Raw genomic sequence first — 14,676 nt, 5'->3', positions numbered from 1 at the left:
TATTAAGTATTTTATTAGTAAACTTTCTCTGGTGCTGCCACACTCATTGATAACTTTGTAACACCTCGCAACGCGCATGACCACAAGGTGCAGGATTCGCCAAGGAATCTGTCAGAAATCAATAATCGTTTGAGTTTCCAGCTTGGCTGCTTAACGTGTTGGGTTCTTGTTTGTTGAAACCAAAACTGGTGCCAAGTCTTACATGTGCATTTAGTGTTTGTATGATGCAATGAATCCTGTACCGAGTCGCGAGTTTTTGGAAGTGCATCCGCTTCATCAGCATCAACCGCATTGCAAGCAGCAATGTTTTGTCTTCACAGAAATATCTGATATTGAGCTGCCCGCGGAAATAACCAAGTTCGGTGGTGGCACCGAAAAGATTAGATGCAGCAATGGTGGCATTCCCTCTTACACCTCCAAAAAGGATTCCAGCAGCGAGCTATCCGGAGAGCGCCCAGAGAGATCGCGTGGCCGCAAGATTCTGCTGGGCGTGGGTCTGGTACTCTTATGCATCGGCATGGCAGGTGGCATTCCATTGGCCCTTCAGCTGCGCTCCTCTTCGTTGCTGGAGGCCCGCCTGTCATTCATTCGACGCCTGCTGACAGAATCGCCGCTTATTGAGGGCTCCTGGAAGCCACCAACTACCTCGAATCTTAACAGCAGCAACTTGTTTGAGGTGCGCCAAAATCACATAGGCGCTGTGCTGTGGCCCATTGCTGTGCCCTGTGGTGCGCAGTACCTGGACGCGGTTCAGCTTGCCCTGGAGGGCATCGATAAGGCAAAACGCATCACTGCTGCTAGCGATCTAATGCATATTGTGGAGTCGGCCGATGAAATGGAGCAAACGCATATCAGGGGTGAGGTGGCTGTTTTGATGGGCATCAGTGGGGGCCATGCTCTGGGCACCAGTCTGGCAGTTTTGCGCTCTATTTATTTGCTAGGCGCTCGGTTTGTGGCAATAACTAGCTTGGAGTGCACCACACCATGGGCTGCAGCTGCCATACGCAGGCGAGATCACCTCATAGAGGAGAATGTTACGAATTCATTCAACGAATTCGGAGAAGTGAGTACTAAGCGGCGGATGAGGTAATCCCTTGCTAATACCCTCTTAATTTTCTTACAGAAAATGCTACTTGAAATGAATCGCTTGGGCATATTGGTGGAGATATCTCAACTTAGCGAGGCAGCGATGCTTGCCGTCTTGCAAACCGCAAAGGCTCCGGTTCTATTAACCAACGCTACACCGCTTTCTATCTGCAACAGCACAAGTATTGCTTCCATACCGGACCACGTGCTCAGGTGGGTTTAAATCTTGATCAAGGGTCCACGAAGGAGTACCAAATGTTGTTTATCTATTACAGCCTCTTGCCAGAAAATGGTGGAGTCATTTTGCTCAACTTGGAACGCTGTGGAGATCGAACATTAAGCGTTCGAGAGGCAATTAATGCCATTAACTATGTGCGAAAGGTGTCCGGTGTGGATCATATCGGACTGGGCGGAGCACCCAAAAGTTATGCTCTTTTGCTGGCCGAGTTGGCGCGGGACAGAGTCTGGGGTAATGCCGCGATAAAAAAACTCGTTGGTGGTAATGTCATGAGAATTTTGCGAGAAATCGAGACCTTGAAGAGTCGCTTGCCATTGTATGAGGAGTGGATTCCGCATGAGTCAGTTGAAAGCAATTCGTATTGTCGCTATCCAGAGTCTTAAGGAGCCCAAAAGGGAGTTATGATTTGTTCACATATATTAACCAAAATGTATTTAATTAATTGATCTAAGCACCACAGCAGAAATTTTATAAATTTCGTAAAGGCAGAGCAGAGAAATTTTCCTGATTTTACAAGGGTTTCGCTTCTTATAATGGTTACAAAAGTATTATAACATTGAAAATGGTTTTATTGTTTGTTAAACAGTCTCAAACACCACCAACAATTTTCCTTGCAACCAGAGTTGGGTAAACATCAAAAGATTGCACCCTGTTCATGTACCTTCTGTGCACAACAGATATTCAAATAAACTTCCAACACAATTCGCAATAATACGATTGTGAGTATTAAACCAATATAATGAATAAATATTTAAAATAAAAACCCATTTGCCTGTAAATTGTTTCTAGATTAAACTAAACATTTATTCACATTCATTTATAGATATCAGAGATGACAAGATGAAAGCTTTAAAAGGAAGCCGACGACGGAAAGAGCAAAACCCCAGTTGCGCCTCGTTGTTATGGTATACGGTGAAGAGTCGTTGGTGGTACTCTATGCATTGGCTAAAAGTTTCACAGCCCTAAAGGTCTAGTTCCTGCTTTCAGGGAAAAATAGGAAAAGTCAGTGAAGTAAATCCAGACGAACATTACAATTTGTACATAGATTTATATTTAATGAATATCTGGCTAAGTAGAATACATATCGGTGAAAGATGGGTATTATAATAGTATTGCTCTAGTGCTAGGCATTTAATTCCCATGACTAATTAACATTGATCCCAGTTCGAACACCGAGTGTCAGGGAAATCACCTCTCTCTCAGATGGCCGCTCACTGAACTCACGCTTAACAATCCTTCTCGATAGTAGGTCTTCCTCTTGAGTAATCATCAAAGAATCATCGTCGTCATCCTTTAACTCCCGCTTAACTCTAGTTGATTCACTCTCATCGTCATCAATCTCAAACATATTATTATCGGTGAAGGCCAATTGGTTAATTTCCTTGAAGAAAGAACTCTTTGCATTTCGGATAGTCCTGTCGTAGCCCGGGTCACTCAAGGGCGGTAGATATGTAGCTGGAATACGGCTCGTGCCTTTGTAGCCGCTGTCGGGGCAACGTGGATCAATAGATCCAGGATAACAATAGGTGGGCGTTGTTGCGGGTGGCTGAGTTGAAGTTACCAAGTTAAATGAGGGTATGACAGTGGTGTCCTGCTTGCAACGAGGGTCTGTGGACCCAGAGTAGCACCTTAGCTTTTCCACAGCTGTGGGAGTCGCTGTTGTTACGGGCCTAGTTGTTTTGGTATTATAAGTTGGAGGTTGTTTCGTTGTTGGTGGCAGATATGTTGGTGGTTGACACTCTGGATCCTGCGAGCCAGGATAACATCTCGGCTTAATGGTCGTCGCGGGCCTCTGAGGGCATCGAGGATCGTTAGACCCTGGATAACATTTCGGTGTTTCTGTAGTTATAGGAGCTCTGGTTGTCGTGTAAGTTGGTGTTCTTCTTGTTGTCGGTGACACACATTCAGGATCGTTTGAGCCAGGATAGCAACGTGGCTTCGGTGTTGTCGCTGGTTTTTGAGGGCATCGAGGATCGGTCGAACCTGGATAGCAGCTCGGTTTCGGCCTATCCACTGGAGTTTTTCTAGTTGTCGGTGGCAAGTAAGTAGCGGGTTGACACTCTGGATCCTTAGAGCCAGGATAACATCTCGGCTTTATGGTCGTCACGGGCTTCTGAGGGCATCGAGGATCGGTAGACCCTGGATAACACTGTGGTTTGGGTAAGACTGTAGTTGTTCCTCTAGTTGTTTGTGGCTGGAAGGTGACTGGTAAGCACTCAGGATCACTCGATCCAGGATAGCACCTTGGCTTAGGTGAAATTGTGGGAGTGCGGAATGTAGAAGGAGGCAAATAGGTGGCAGGTTGACATCTGGGGTCATCTGAGTTGTCCTCACAGCCTGCTTTTTTGGTTGTTGGCACCTTAGGACATCTGGGATCTGGAGAGCCTGGAAAACAGTTGAGACACTCCGGATCCTGTGAGCCCGGATAACATCTGGGCTTTGTTGTAGTCGCAGGCCTCTGAGGGCATCGAGGATCGTTAGACCCTGGATAACATTTCGGTGTTTCTGTAGTTATAGGAGCTCTGGTTGTCGTGTAAGTTGGTGTTCTTCTTGTTGTCGGTGACACACATTCAGGATCGTTTGAGCCAGGATAGCAACGTGGCTTTGGTGTCGTCTCTGGTTGAGGGCATCGAGGATCGGTCGAACCTGGATAGCAGCTCGGTTTCGGCCTATCCACTGGAGTTTTTCTAGTTGTCGGTGGCAAGTAAGTAGCGGGTTGACACTCCGGATCCTGGGAGCCAGGATAACATCTCGGCTTAATGGTCGTCACGGGCTTCTGAGGGCATCGAGGATCGGTAGACCCTGGATAACACTGTGGTTTGGGTAAGACTGTAGTTGTTCCTCTAGTTGTTTGTGGCTGGAAGGTGACTGGTAAGCACTCAGGATCACTCGATCCAGGATAGCACCTTGGCTTAGGTGAAATTGTGGGAGTGCGGAATGTAGAAGGAGGCAAATAGGTGGCAGGTTGACATCTGGGGTCATCTNTAGAGCCAGGATAACATCTCGGCTTTATGGTCGTCACGGGCTTCTGAGGGCATCGAGGATCGGTAGACCCTGGATAACACTGTGCTTTTGGTGAGACTGATGTTGTTCCTCTCGGAGTTGGTGGCTGGTAGGTGACTGTTGAGCACGCAGGATCTCTTGATCCAGGATAACACCTTGGCTTAGGTGAAATTGTGGGAGTGCGGAATGTAGAAGGAGGCAAATAGGTGGCAGGTTGACATCTGGGGTCATCTGAGTTGTCCTCACAGCCTGCTTTTTTGGTTGTTGGCACCTTAGGACATCTGGGATCTGGAGAGCCTGGAAAACAGTTGAGACACTCCGGATCCTGTGAGCCCGGATAACATCTGGGCTTTGTTGTAGTCGCAGGCCTCTGAGGGCATCGAGGATCGTTAGACCCTGGATAACATTTCGGTGTTTCTGTAGTTATAGGAGCTCTGGTTGTCGTGTAAGTTGGTGTTCTTCTTGTTGTCGGTGACACACATTCAGGATCGGATGAGCCAGGATAGCAACGTGGCTTTGGTGTCGTCGCTGGTTGAGGGCATCGAGGATCGGTCGAACCTGGATAGCAGCTCGGTTTTGGTCTATCCACTGGTGTTTTTCTAGTTGTCGGTGGCAAGTAAGTAGCGGGTTGACACTCCGGATCCTTAGAGCCAGGATAACATCTCGGCTTTATGGTCGTCACGGGCTTCTGAGGGCATCGAGGATCGGTAGACCCTGGATAACACTGTGGTTTGGGTGAGACTGTAGTTGTTCCTCTAGTTGTTTGTGGCTGGAAGGTGACTGGTAAGCACTCAGGATCACTCGATCCAGGATAGCACCTTGGCTTAGGTGAAATTGTGGGAGTGCGGAATGTAGAAGGAGGCAAATAGGTGGCAGGTTGACATCTGGGGTCATCTGAGTTGTCCTCACAGCCTGCTTTTTTAGTTGTTGGCACCTTAGGACATCTGGGATCTGGAGAGCCTGGGAAACAGTTGAGACACTCCGGATCCTTTGAGCCCGGATAACATCTGGGCTTTGTTGTAGTCGCAGGCCTCTGAGGGCATCGAGGATCGTTAGACCCTGGATAACATTTAGGTGTTTCTGTGATTATAGGAGCTCTGGTTGTCGTGTAAGTTGTTGTTCTGCTTGTTGTCGGTGGAGTGTACGTGGGTGAAACACATTCAGGATCGGATGAGCCGGGATAGCAACGTGGCTTGGAGGTCGTCGGGGGTTCCTGAGGGCATCGAGGATCGGTCGAACCTGTATAGCAGCTCGGTTTCGGTCTATCCACTGGTGTTTTTCTTGTTGTCGGTGGTAAGTAAGTAGCGGGTTGACACTCTGGATTTTGCGAGCCAGGATAACATTTCGGCTTAATGGTCGTCGCGGGTCTCTGAGGGCATCTAGGATCGTTAGACCCTGGATAGCATTTCGGTGTTTCTGTAGTTATGGGAGCTCTAGGTGTGGACGGAGCCGTGTAAGTTTGTGTTCTTCTTGTTGTCGGTGACACACATTCAGGATCGGATGAGCCAGGATAGCAACGTGGCTTGGTGGTCGTCGCGGGTTCCTGAGGGCATCGAGGATCGGTCGAACCTGGATAGCAGCTCGGTTTTGGTCTATCCACTGGTGTTTTTCTAGTTGTCGGTGGCAAGTAAGTAGCAGGTTGACACTCTGGATCCTTAGATCCAGGATAACATCTCGGCTTTGTTGTAGTCGCAGGCCTCTGAGGGCATCGAGGATCGTTAGACCCTGGATAACATTTCGGTGTTTCTGTAGTTATAGGAGCTCTGGTTGTCGTGTAAGTTGGTGTTCTTCTTGTTGTCGGTGACACACATTCAGGATCGGATGAGCCAGGATAGCAACGTGGCTTTGGAGTCGTCTCTGGTTGAGGGCATCGAGGATCGGTCGAACCTGGATAGCAGCTCGGTTTCGGCCTATCCACTGGAGTTTTTCTAGTTGTCGGTGGCAAGTAAGTAGCGGGTTGACACTCCGGATCCTTAGAGCCAGGATAACATCTCGGCTTAATGGTCGTCACGGGCTTCTGAGGGCATCGAGGATCGGTAGACCCTGGATAACATTTCGGTGTTTCTGTAGTTATAGGAGCTCTGGTTGTCGTGTAAGTTGGTGTTCTTCTTGTTGTCGGTGACACACATTCAGGATCGTTTGAGCCAGGATAGCAACGTGGCTTCGGTGTTGTCGCTGGTTTTTGAGGGCATCGAGGATCGGTCGAACCTGGATAGCAGCTCGGTTTCGGCCTATCCACTGGAGTTTTTCTAGTTGTCGGTGGCAAGTAAGTAGCGGGTTGACACTCTGGATCCTTAGAGCCAGGATAACATCTCGGCTTTATGGTCGTCACGGGCTTCTGAGGGCATCGAGGATCGGTAGACCCTGGATAACACTGTGGTTTGGGTAAGACTGTAGTTGTTCCTCTAGTTGTTTGTGGCTGGAAGGTGACTGGTAAGCACTCAGGATCACTCGATCCAGGATAGCACCTTGGCTTAGGTGAAATTGTGGGAGTGCGGAATGTAGAAGGAGGCAAATAGGTGGCAGGTTGACATCTGGGGTCATCTGAGTTGTCCTCACAGCCTGCTTTTTTGGTTGTTGGCACCTTAGGACATCTGGGATCTGGAGAGCCTGGAAAACAGTTGAGACACTCCGGATCCTGTGAGCCCGGATAACATCTGGGCTTTGTTGTAGTCGCAGGCCTCTGAGGGCATCGAGGATCGTTAGACCCTGGATAACATTTCGGTGTTTCTGTAGTTATAGGAGCTCTGGTTGTCGTGTAAGTTGGTGTTCTTCTTGTTGTCGGTGACACACATTCAGGATCGTTTGAGCCAGGATAGCAACGTGGCTTTGGTGTCGTCTCTGGTTGAGGGCATCGAGGATCGGTCGAACCTGGATAGCAGCTCGGTTTCGGCCTATCCACTGGAGTTTTTCTAGTTGTCGGTGGCAAGTAAGTAGCGGGTTGACACTCTGGATCCTTAGAGCCAGGATAACATCTCGGCTTTATGGTCGTCACGGGCTTCTGAGGGCATCGAGGATCGGTAGACCCTGGATAACACTGTGGTTTGGGTAAGACTGTAGTTGTTCCTCTAGTTGTTTGTGGCTGGAAGGTGACTGGTAAGCACTCAGGATCACTCGATCCAGGATAGCACCTTGGCTTAGGTGAAATTGTGGGAGTGCGGAATGTAGAAGGAGGCAAATAGGTGGCAGGTTGACATCTGGGGTCATCTGAGTTGTCCTCACAGCCTGCTTTTTTGGTTGTTGGCACCTTAGGACATCTGGGATCTGGAGAGCCTGGAAAACAGTTGAGACACTCCGGATCCTGTGAGCCCGGATAACATCTGGGCTTTGTTGTAGTCGCAGGCCTCTGAGGGCATCGAGGATCGTTAGACCCTGGATAACATTTCGGTGTTTCTGTAGTTATAGGAGCTCTGGTTGTCGTGTAAGTTGGTGTTCTTCTTGTTGTCGGTGACACACATTCAGGATCGTTTGAGCCAGGATAGCAACGTGGCTTTGGTGTCGTCTCTGGTTGAGGGCATCGAGGATCGGTCGAACCTGGATAGCAGCTCGGTTTCGGCCTATCCACTGGAGTTTTTCTAGTTGTCGGTGGCAAGTAAGTAGCGGGTTGACACTCCGGATCCTGGGAGCCAGGATAACATCTCGGCTTAATGGTCGTCGCGGGCCTCTGAGGGCATCGAGGATCGGAAGACCCTGGATAACATTTCGGTGTTTCTGTAGTTATAGGAGCTCTGGTTGTCGTGTAAGTTGGTGTTCTTCTTGTTGTCGGTGACACACATTCAGGATCGTTTGAGCCAGGATAGCAACGTGGCTTCGGTGTTGTCGCTGGTTTTTGAGGGCATCGAGGATCGGTCGAACCTGGATAGCAGCTCGGTTTCGGCCTATCCACTGGAGTTTTTCTAGTTGTCGGTGGCAAGTAAGTAGCGGGTTGACACTCTGGATCCTTAGAGCCAGGATAACATCTCGGCTTAATGGTCGTCACGGGCTTCTGAGGGCATCGAGGATCGGTAGACCCTGGATAACACTGTGCTTTTGGTGAGACTGATGTTGTTCCTCTCGGAGTTGGTGGCTGGTAGGTGACTGTTGAGCACGCAGGATCTCTTGATCCAGGATAACACCTTGGCTTAGGTGAAATTGTGGGAGTGCGGAATGTAGAAGGCGGTAAATAGGTGGCCGGTCGACATCTGGGGTCATCTGAGTTCTCCTCACAGCCTGCTTTTTTAGTTGGTGGCACCTTAGGACACCTTGGATCTCGAGAACCTGGGAAGCAGTTGAGGCACTCTGGATCCTTTGAGCCCGGATAACATCTGGGCTTTGTTGTAGTCGCAGGCCTCTGAGGGCATCGAGGATCAGTTGAACCTGGATAACATTTTGTTGTTTCTGTAGTTATGGGAGCTCTAGTCGTTGTGGGAGCCGTGTAAGTTGTTGTTCTCCTAGTTGTTGGTGACGAAAGACACTCAACATCGGTCGAGCCAGGATAGCAACGTGATTTCGGTTCCTGGGGGCATCGAGGATCTGTGGAACCTGGGAAGCACCGAGGTTTGGGTCTATCGACTGCTGTTTTTCTCGTTGTTGGTGGCAAGTAAGTAGCGGGCTGACATTCTGGATCTGATGAGCCAGGATAGCATCGCGGTTTAATTGTCGTAGCGGGCGCCAGAGTGCATCGAGGATCGTTAGACCCTGGAAAACATTTCGGTGTTTCTATGGTTACAGGAGCTCCAGTCGTAGTAGGAGCAGTGTAAGTTGGTGTTCTTCTTGTTGTTTCGGGCGTGTATGTTGATGAAACACATTCAGGATCGGATGAGCCAGGATAGCAACGTGGCTTCGGTGTTTTCACGGGTTTCTGGGGGCATCTAGGATCGGTGGATCCGGGGAAACACCGAGGTTTGGGTCTATCTACTGGTGTTTTTCTCGTTGTAGGTGGCAAGTAAGTAGCGGGTTGACACTCTGGATCCGGCGAGCCAGGATAGCATCTGGGCTTAATGGTGGTCGCAGGCCTCTGAGGGCATCGAGGATCGGTTGAGCCTGGATAACATTCTGGTTGTTCTATTTCTATTGCAGATTCAGTCGTTGGCCGTGGGAAGTAGGTAGTTTTCTGGCATTCAGGATCAGTTGATCCAGAATAACATCTTGCGTTGGTTGTGGTTATTGTTATTCTTGGCCTTTCGGAAGTGGTTGAAAGACAAGCAGGATCTTCTGAGCCGGGGTAGCACCTAGGCTTGCGCACATCTATGGGTATATTGTTCTTTAAACTGCTGCACGAATAATCTCTTTGACAAGTTCCCTTGCACAATTCAATATCACACTTTAGATAGACTTGCGAGCGATCGGGGAATTTGAATGCTTTGAGCGTATTATAATATGTGGAGGTAAGACTGGCTCCAGACTGGGATTCCAACCTTTTCCACTCTCCAAATATTTTTTCCTTTATGGTGCAGCCTCTTTTATCGGAGAGCTGTAATGTCTTGGTGGTTCTTGCCTCAAAGTTCATGTCATCCGAGGCATAGCACTTCAGTATATTGACATCCCATGCTTGAGTCGAATGCTTTACATTTATGGTGAAGGTTACGTCGGTGCCAAGCTTCAGTGTTGAACTAATCGGCTTTATGTTTGGTGGAATTCCAATGCCAATTTCCATCCAGCATTCCACTGGTCCGCTCGGAGTATCCACGGAAACTACTTCGAGCATATCCACAACAAATGGCTTGAAGTAGACCGTTTTCTCCTGCTCCTCGCTGCGGCTGCATGCCACCTTTCGGGCTATATCCCAACTATTCTGAATATCCTTATCATTTTGTATAATCAGAACGTTCTCGATTGAAGAGCATATCGAGCAGGAGGGCTTACTGCCGCAGCCGTCATAAGGCACATTGAATATAAATTTGGTGTCTCCATTATTGGCTGCCACATAGCTAATATAAATAAATGTAATAAATTAAATGGCAGATCTTTAGATCTTTACTGTCGTTACATACGTGCACTTGGGATCATTGTAATAGCCCTGACTGTAAATGATTCCATTAAAGTTTTCCAAAAAGTCCACCTCCACCGTCATTCCATTTCGTTGGTCGCATTTTACATCGATCTTTTCAATGTTTTGCACTGACAAAGATGTCTCACCATTGAATGTGGGCGTGACGTAGCTTAAGACATCATTAAGCGAATCATCGCTGTTCAGATCCGTCCCTGAGGCAATCACCTTGAAGATAATAAAAGAACGCTGGTATCCGTTTGTAAGTTTTGTTGAATATTTTGTACATACCACTATTAGCGCCCATAGAAATATGTGGCCAATGTTGCCCATATTCAATGTGTTTGCTTTAACTTCCAACCTGTAAGACGCATACTCAAAATTAATCAAAATAATAATCCTCAAATAATGCAACAGTTCATTGTCCTTTGTAGCCGAAACTTTTCTTTGTTCCAACCAATTGTTCTAGTATTTTTCAATTTTAGTAGCGGCATCCATTCAGTTTTGTTCAAGTGTCAAGACAAGACCCTACCTTTCGCACAAAAGACCAAAAATCAGTTAAAAAACTCAAAGAAATAATCATAAATAATATGCACACATCATTTTTCTTTGACATGGGTCTATCCGTACACGTCAAAATGTTTATCATTTCAGCTTGACGGTTGAAAAAATTAAATTTTGTTTCATCGCATAATTATAATGAAGTGTGTCGCTGTACAAATATCCGAGAATATTTAGTGTTTGGGTGAGGTAAGATCTACTATATCGTAAATTAGGTAAATGGGTACATGCTGAGGGGCGTACAATATTTACAAAACGCTTCATTGGGCCGGACGCTGTCGCGGGACCTCTTTTGCCGTGATGCCGTGATGCCGTGATGCTAATGCTGATGTGATGCATCTGCTTCGCAAAAACTGGTTTGCTTTTTGAATAATACAACTAACCTTTAAAAAGAAAAAAGCTGCAGATTTCAAAATCCATACACATAAAACACAAACCAAACGTTGCAAAGGGAGACAGACGCGAAGCAAATATTGTACGAGTAGTAGCCCCTGCCAGTGCCTAATATTTGGTTACCTCTCTTGATAAAGGGGTTCCAATTTGAGGCCTTTTGTGTGTGGCATTGGCTTCTGCAATTTGATGGCTGACTAGTTGGTCAGTGTTGTTTTTTTCTATGTATTAGGCACTTTTTTCCACAATAAACTCCATTTGTCTGGGTAGATTGCCAGCATTAAGATAACTCGATTTTTACAATGCAATATGATTATGGATAATTAACGGTCATAGACACAGGAAATCAAAGAGCCACCTCGTATAATTATGTTTATACGGAGTACTCTTTGCGATTGCCATCAAAATTAAGTTGTATTCCAAGTGAAAAATAAAGTACAGCTTATATTTGATGTGTTCTTTGAATTGTCTATTATTTTCCATGAAAATATGGATATATAATTTGTCGACAATCTTCACTGCTACTGGTGCTCCCATTTCTCGCCACATGTGCGCATGACCTAGTTTTATATTTTTTTATCTCTTTGCTATTCGCGGTTTTCACGGTTCAAACTCAAACATGCCAATTTTATAATATTAACCCATAATTATGTACAAACTCAATCGAAATTAGTTAATTGGGTCATTGGTTTTTGGTTTTCCTTTTAATGCCAACATTTTCAAGTTGTAGTATAGTTATTAATGCTAATAAAGTCACAATTTAATCAATTCTCATGGCAAAAATGTGAGACCACTAAAAGTCCGACAGCTCTAATTGAATTTACCACGTAATCTTTTTCCACACATTTTGTATTTAGTCATACAAAGCATGAGCTCGAAATGGATATATAAAAAAAACTCTCTTTATATGGAAGTTCACTTTATTCAAAAACGAATCAAATATGGGCGAATTTCGATGCAGATTACACAATGAATTAAACAATTGTGAGAGGCGGCGTCAGCATGGTTTGGACATTTCGATATGACCACACGAGCTGAGCCTTGATTGCTTTTGGAATGCACATTAAAAGTATTTACCTCCTATAATACCTGTATTTCACATCCCGGACTAAAGAACTAAATACAAATTTGAATTTATAATTCAGCTTTCTCGTTAAAAACGTGCAAATCAGAATTTGCAATACTTAGAAAAAAAGGCAAGAACAAATCGAAGAATTGTTATTATGCCGCAGGCGCACATGCGCAAAAAATATTGCGCATTGTAAGAATTGCGGATCTGTAAAACTTGTTTCGTATTCAAAACTGTGTGTTGACCAGCAAAGAGAAGTAAATTGAAAATACCCGTTCGTATGCTTTTTAAGTATCGCCGCAAGATGCTTGAATTAATAAATCGTATTCGCCAATTAGAGTATTTTATTTGGAGATTTCTAATAAATTCGGTAATTTATATGATTCCTTTATGCCAGTTTGGGGTTTTTACACTTTTGTTGCAATTATCCGTTCACTGACAAAACATTTGTAGGAGCATTGATTCATTCACCTGTTCTTAATTCACTTGGCTTAAATTCTTTTCGGTGCAATTAATAGCCTATTGTGCGGCGCACATTAATTCACTTTGAACACTTGAACACTGGCTTCAGATGCACACAGAAACACTCTCGCTGAAGCGACTAATTAATTGGTCCATCATCTTTTGGCTGGGACTGGGGCCTGGCGCTGACTTACTGCACTTGTTTGTTGAAGACCTACTGGGGGGATGGTTGCGATTTGTTGTCGCTGGTTAAGTGGACGTTGCCGCACTAAGCCTCGAAGAGGTTCGTCTTCGTTTATATACACACGGGGTATGATTTAACAAAATCCGTTTTGGATATTGCTATAAAAATGCAAAGCCCCAGCCCAGCCTCAAGTAAAAAAAAAAGCCAAACAGCAACAAAAAACACCCATGCTAGTAGCCTGCCTATACACACATATTGTTGTTTATTTTACGTTGATTGTAGTGTCTTTACACGCACACTAATCACAGTAGGGTATCGGCGACTTGTTTACAAGATGCAGTGCGATTAATAAACTGTTATGCTGGGTGTTGGAAAATCCTTAATCCTCAATGAGTGCAAAGTCTTAAAGGATGCGTTTTCCAGCACTAGTACTCAAGCTTTAGTTTTATTTATACTTAAAGTGCTTACAACAATCCATAGAGCATTGAATAGCCACCAATGTGAAGCCGGATGAGTCTTGCGATTTTTTCCATTCATGTTGATTTCGTGGGCAGCGAAGACGCGTGAGCAGCATCCACACGCCGACATCGCGCCCGTTGTCTTGACTTGACCCAAGCGCGCGACTGGAACATTTTTCAGCTGAAAAACTGCGCTGAGGCTGCCGACTGCGCTGCGGCTGCGACTGCGCCTTCGCCTGTATCTGCTTTTAGGGCCAAAGAGTCAAAATCCGTCATTGTACTAGCTACATGTGTAGATTCGTGGCCGACTGTCACTACGGCGCCTTCAATGTTGTCATGCAACTCCAACCGGCGACGATTGGTGTGTTGTGGTGTGATGTTGCCGTGGCCAAGTTGATGCGCCTGCCTGGTCATCCCTAACAGGTATTGGGATCCCAAAACTTTGGAAGCCCAACGTCCGCTTCGTGATGCTGATAGATTTTTACCCAAATGGCATCGGTCATGGCGATGCGATGCTATTGCTGTGCTCCGCTGTGCTGTGCTGTTCGTCAGTTCATCGGTTTGTCGCCATGGGAACGTGGCGCGAAGGTAAGAAGAATACGGATAAGCATTTTCTGCCACCGTTGGCTCCCTAGCCTAGCTCTGTGCATACTCGTACGATGAAATCATGATACCAACTTTGATGCAAATGCTCAAGTGTTAGGGCTTTTGTCAACACCTCACGTAACCTAGACAGCAATTAAAGTTTTCAACTTTTGGCTGATCTTTGGCATAGGACATCTGGCAATAGTCGAACTTTTATTTATATTATTTTAATAGAGCTATTTTAATAGGCTTTTGACTAATTATGATGTTGGTTTCAACATACCCCCCACCATGAGTAAGAGAGTTCAATAAACGAAAAAGTCAATGCCAGTAGCGAACAGTGAGTCGCAAAACAAGTAAGTTCCTCTCAAGGATAACATGCGATCTTACATATTGACGAGAGATTACAAATTCGAGTACGTACGTACTTATTTTGATGTTAATGTTCTTTGAAAAACTTTTATAGTCTGCCCCGCGATCGGACATGCTCGTATTTTCCGCGGAATAAACTAAAAATAAGATTCTAGATAAACAATTAAATAATGTTTTTGACCTCATACAGTTGTGAGGATTCCCAGATTTCAATATCTTTAGTCTTACCTAGGGCCGAGCCAAGCAAGCCGGGACTAAGCTCTAAAACAGCGCTCCCAATTGACCTTTTATAATCAAAAT

General features: G+C 45.8%; 2 protein-coding genes across 4 annotated transcripts; one reads left to right on the top strand and one right to left on the bottom strand.

The window, feature by feature from the left end:
• The first annotated feature begins 104 nt into the window (after positions 1 to 104).
• Positions 105 to 2,031, top strand: LOC117589185 (dipeptidase 3). The gene is made up of 3 exons (XM_034280908.1): positions 105 to 1,063; positions 1,124 to 1,299; positions 1,362 to 2,031. Exons 1-3 carry the CDS (start codon positions 230 to 232, stop codon positions 1,705 to 1,707), a joined length of 1,356 nt encoding a protein of 451 aa, XP_034136799.1. The 5' UTR covers positions 105 to 229; the 3' UTR covers positions 1,708 to 2,031.
• Positions 2,032 to 5,475: 3,444 nt separating this feature from the next.
• LOC117588889 lies at positions 5,476 to 13,073 on the bottom strand. 3 transcript variants are annotated; one of them, XM_034280430.1, is made up of 6 exons: positions 12,972 to 13,073; positions 10,587 to 10,656; positions 10,300 to 10,523; positions 8,721 to 10,236; positions 6,365 to 6,406; positions 5,476 to 5,497 (listed from the first exon to the last, which is right to left on the bottom strand). In XM_034280430.1, the coding sequence occupies exons 2-5, from the start codon at positions 10,626 to 10,628 to the stop codon at positions 6,398 to 6,400; spliced, it is 1,791 nt and encodes a 596-aa protein (XP_034136321.1). In that variant the 5' UTR covers positions 10,629 to 10,656; positions 12,972 to 13,073; the 3' UTR covers positions 5,476 to 5,497; positions 6,365 to 6,397. The 3 variants fall into 3 exon arrangements, with proteins under 3 accessions (XP_034136321.1, XP_034136320.1, XP_034136322.1); XM_034280429.1 differs by lacking the exon at positions 5,476 to 5,497 and adding an exon at positions 6,119 to 6,148; XM_034280431.1 differs by lacking the exons at positions 5,476 to 5,497; positions 6,365 to 6,406 and adding an exon at positions 7,962 to 8,053.
• Between the last annotated feature and the right edge of the window lie 1,603 nt (positions 13,074 to 14,676).

Source organism: Drosophila guanche, unplaced genomic scaffold (assembly GCF_900245975.1).
Source record: "Drosophila guanche unplaced genomic scaffold, DGUA_6, whole genome shotgun sequence".
Classification (NCBI taxonomy): domain Eukaryota; kingdom Metazoa; phylum Arthropoda; class Insecta; order Diptera; family Drosophilidae; genus Drosophila; species Drosophila guanche.
This window is presented reverse-complemented; position numbering and strand designations above follow the sequence as displayed.

What these genes read in the sequence shown, in the direction of transcription:
- LOC117589185 (XM_034280908.1), top strand. Translation starts at nt 230, where the DNA reads ATGAATCCTGTACCGAGTCGCGAGTTTTTGGAAGTGCATCCGCTTCAT. An exon ending in CATTCAACGAATTCGGAGAA is followed by an intron (nt 1,064 to 1,123) that starts GTGAGTACTAAG and finishes ATTTTCTTACAG; the next exon opens with AAAATGCTACTTGAAATGAA. An exon ending in ATACCGGACCACGTGCTCAG is followed by an intron (nt 1,300 to 1,361) that starts GTGGGTTTAAAT and finishes TATCTATTACAG; the next exon opens with CCTCTTGCCAGAAAATGGTG.
- LOC117588889 (XM_034280430.1), bottom strand. Translation starts at nt 10,628, where the DNA reads ATGGGCAACATTGGCCACATATTTCTATGGGCGCTAATAGTG. An exon ending in TTCTATGGGCGCTAATAGTG is followed by an intron (nt 10,524 to 10,586) that starts GTATGTACAAAA and finishes ATTATCTTCAAG; the next exon opens with GTGATTGCCTCAGGGACGGA. An exon ending in TACAATGATCCCAAGTGCAC is followed by an intron (nt 10,237 to 10,299) that starts GTATGTAACGAC and finishes TATTTATATTAG; the next exon opens with CTATGTGGCAGCCAATAATG.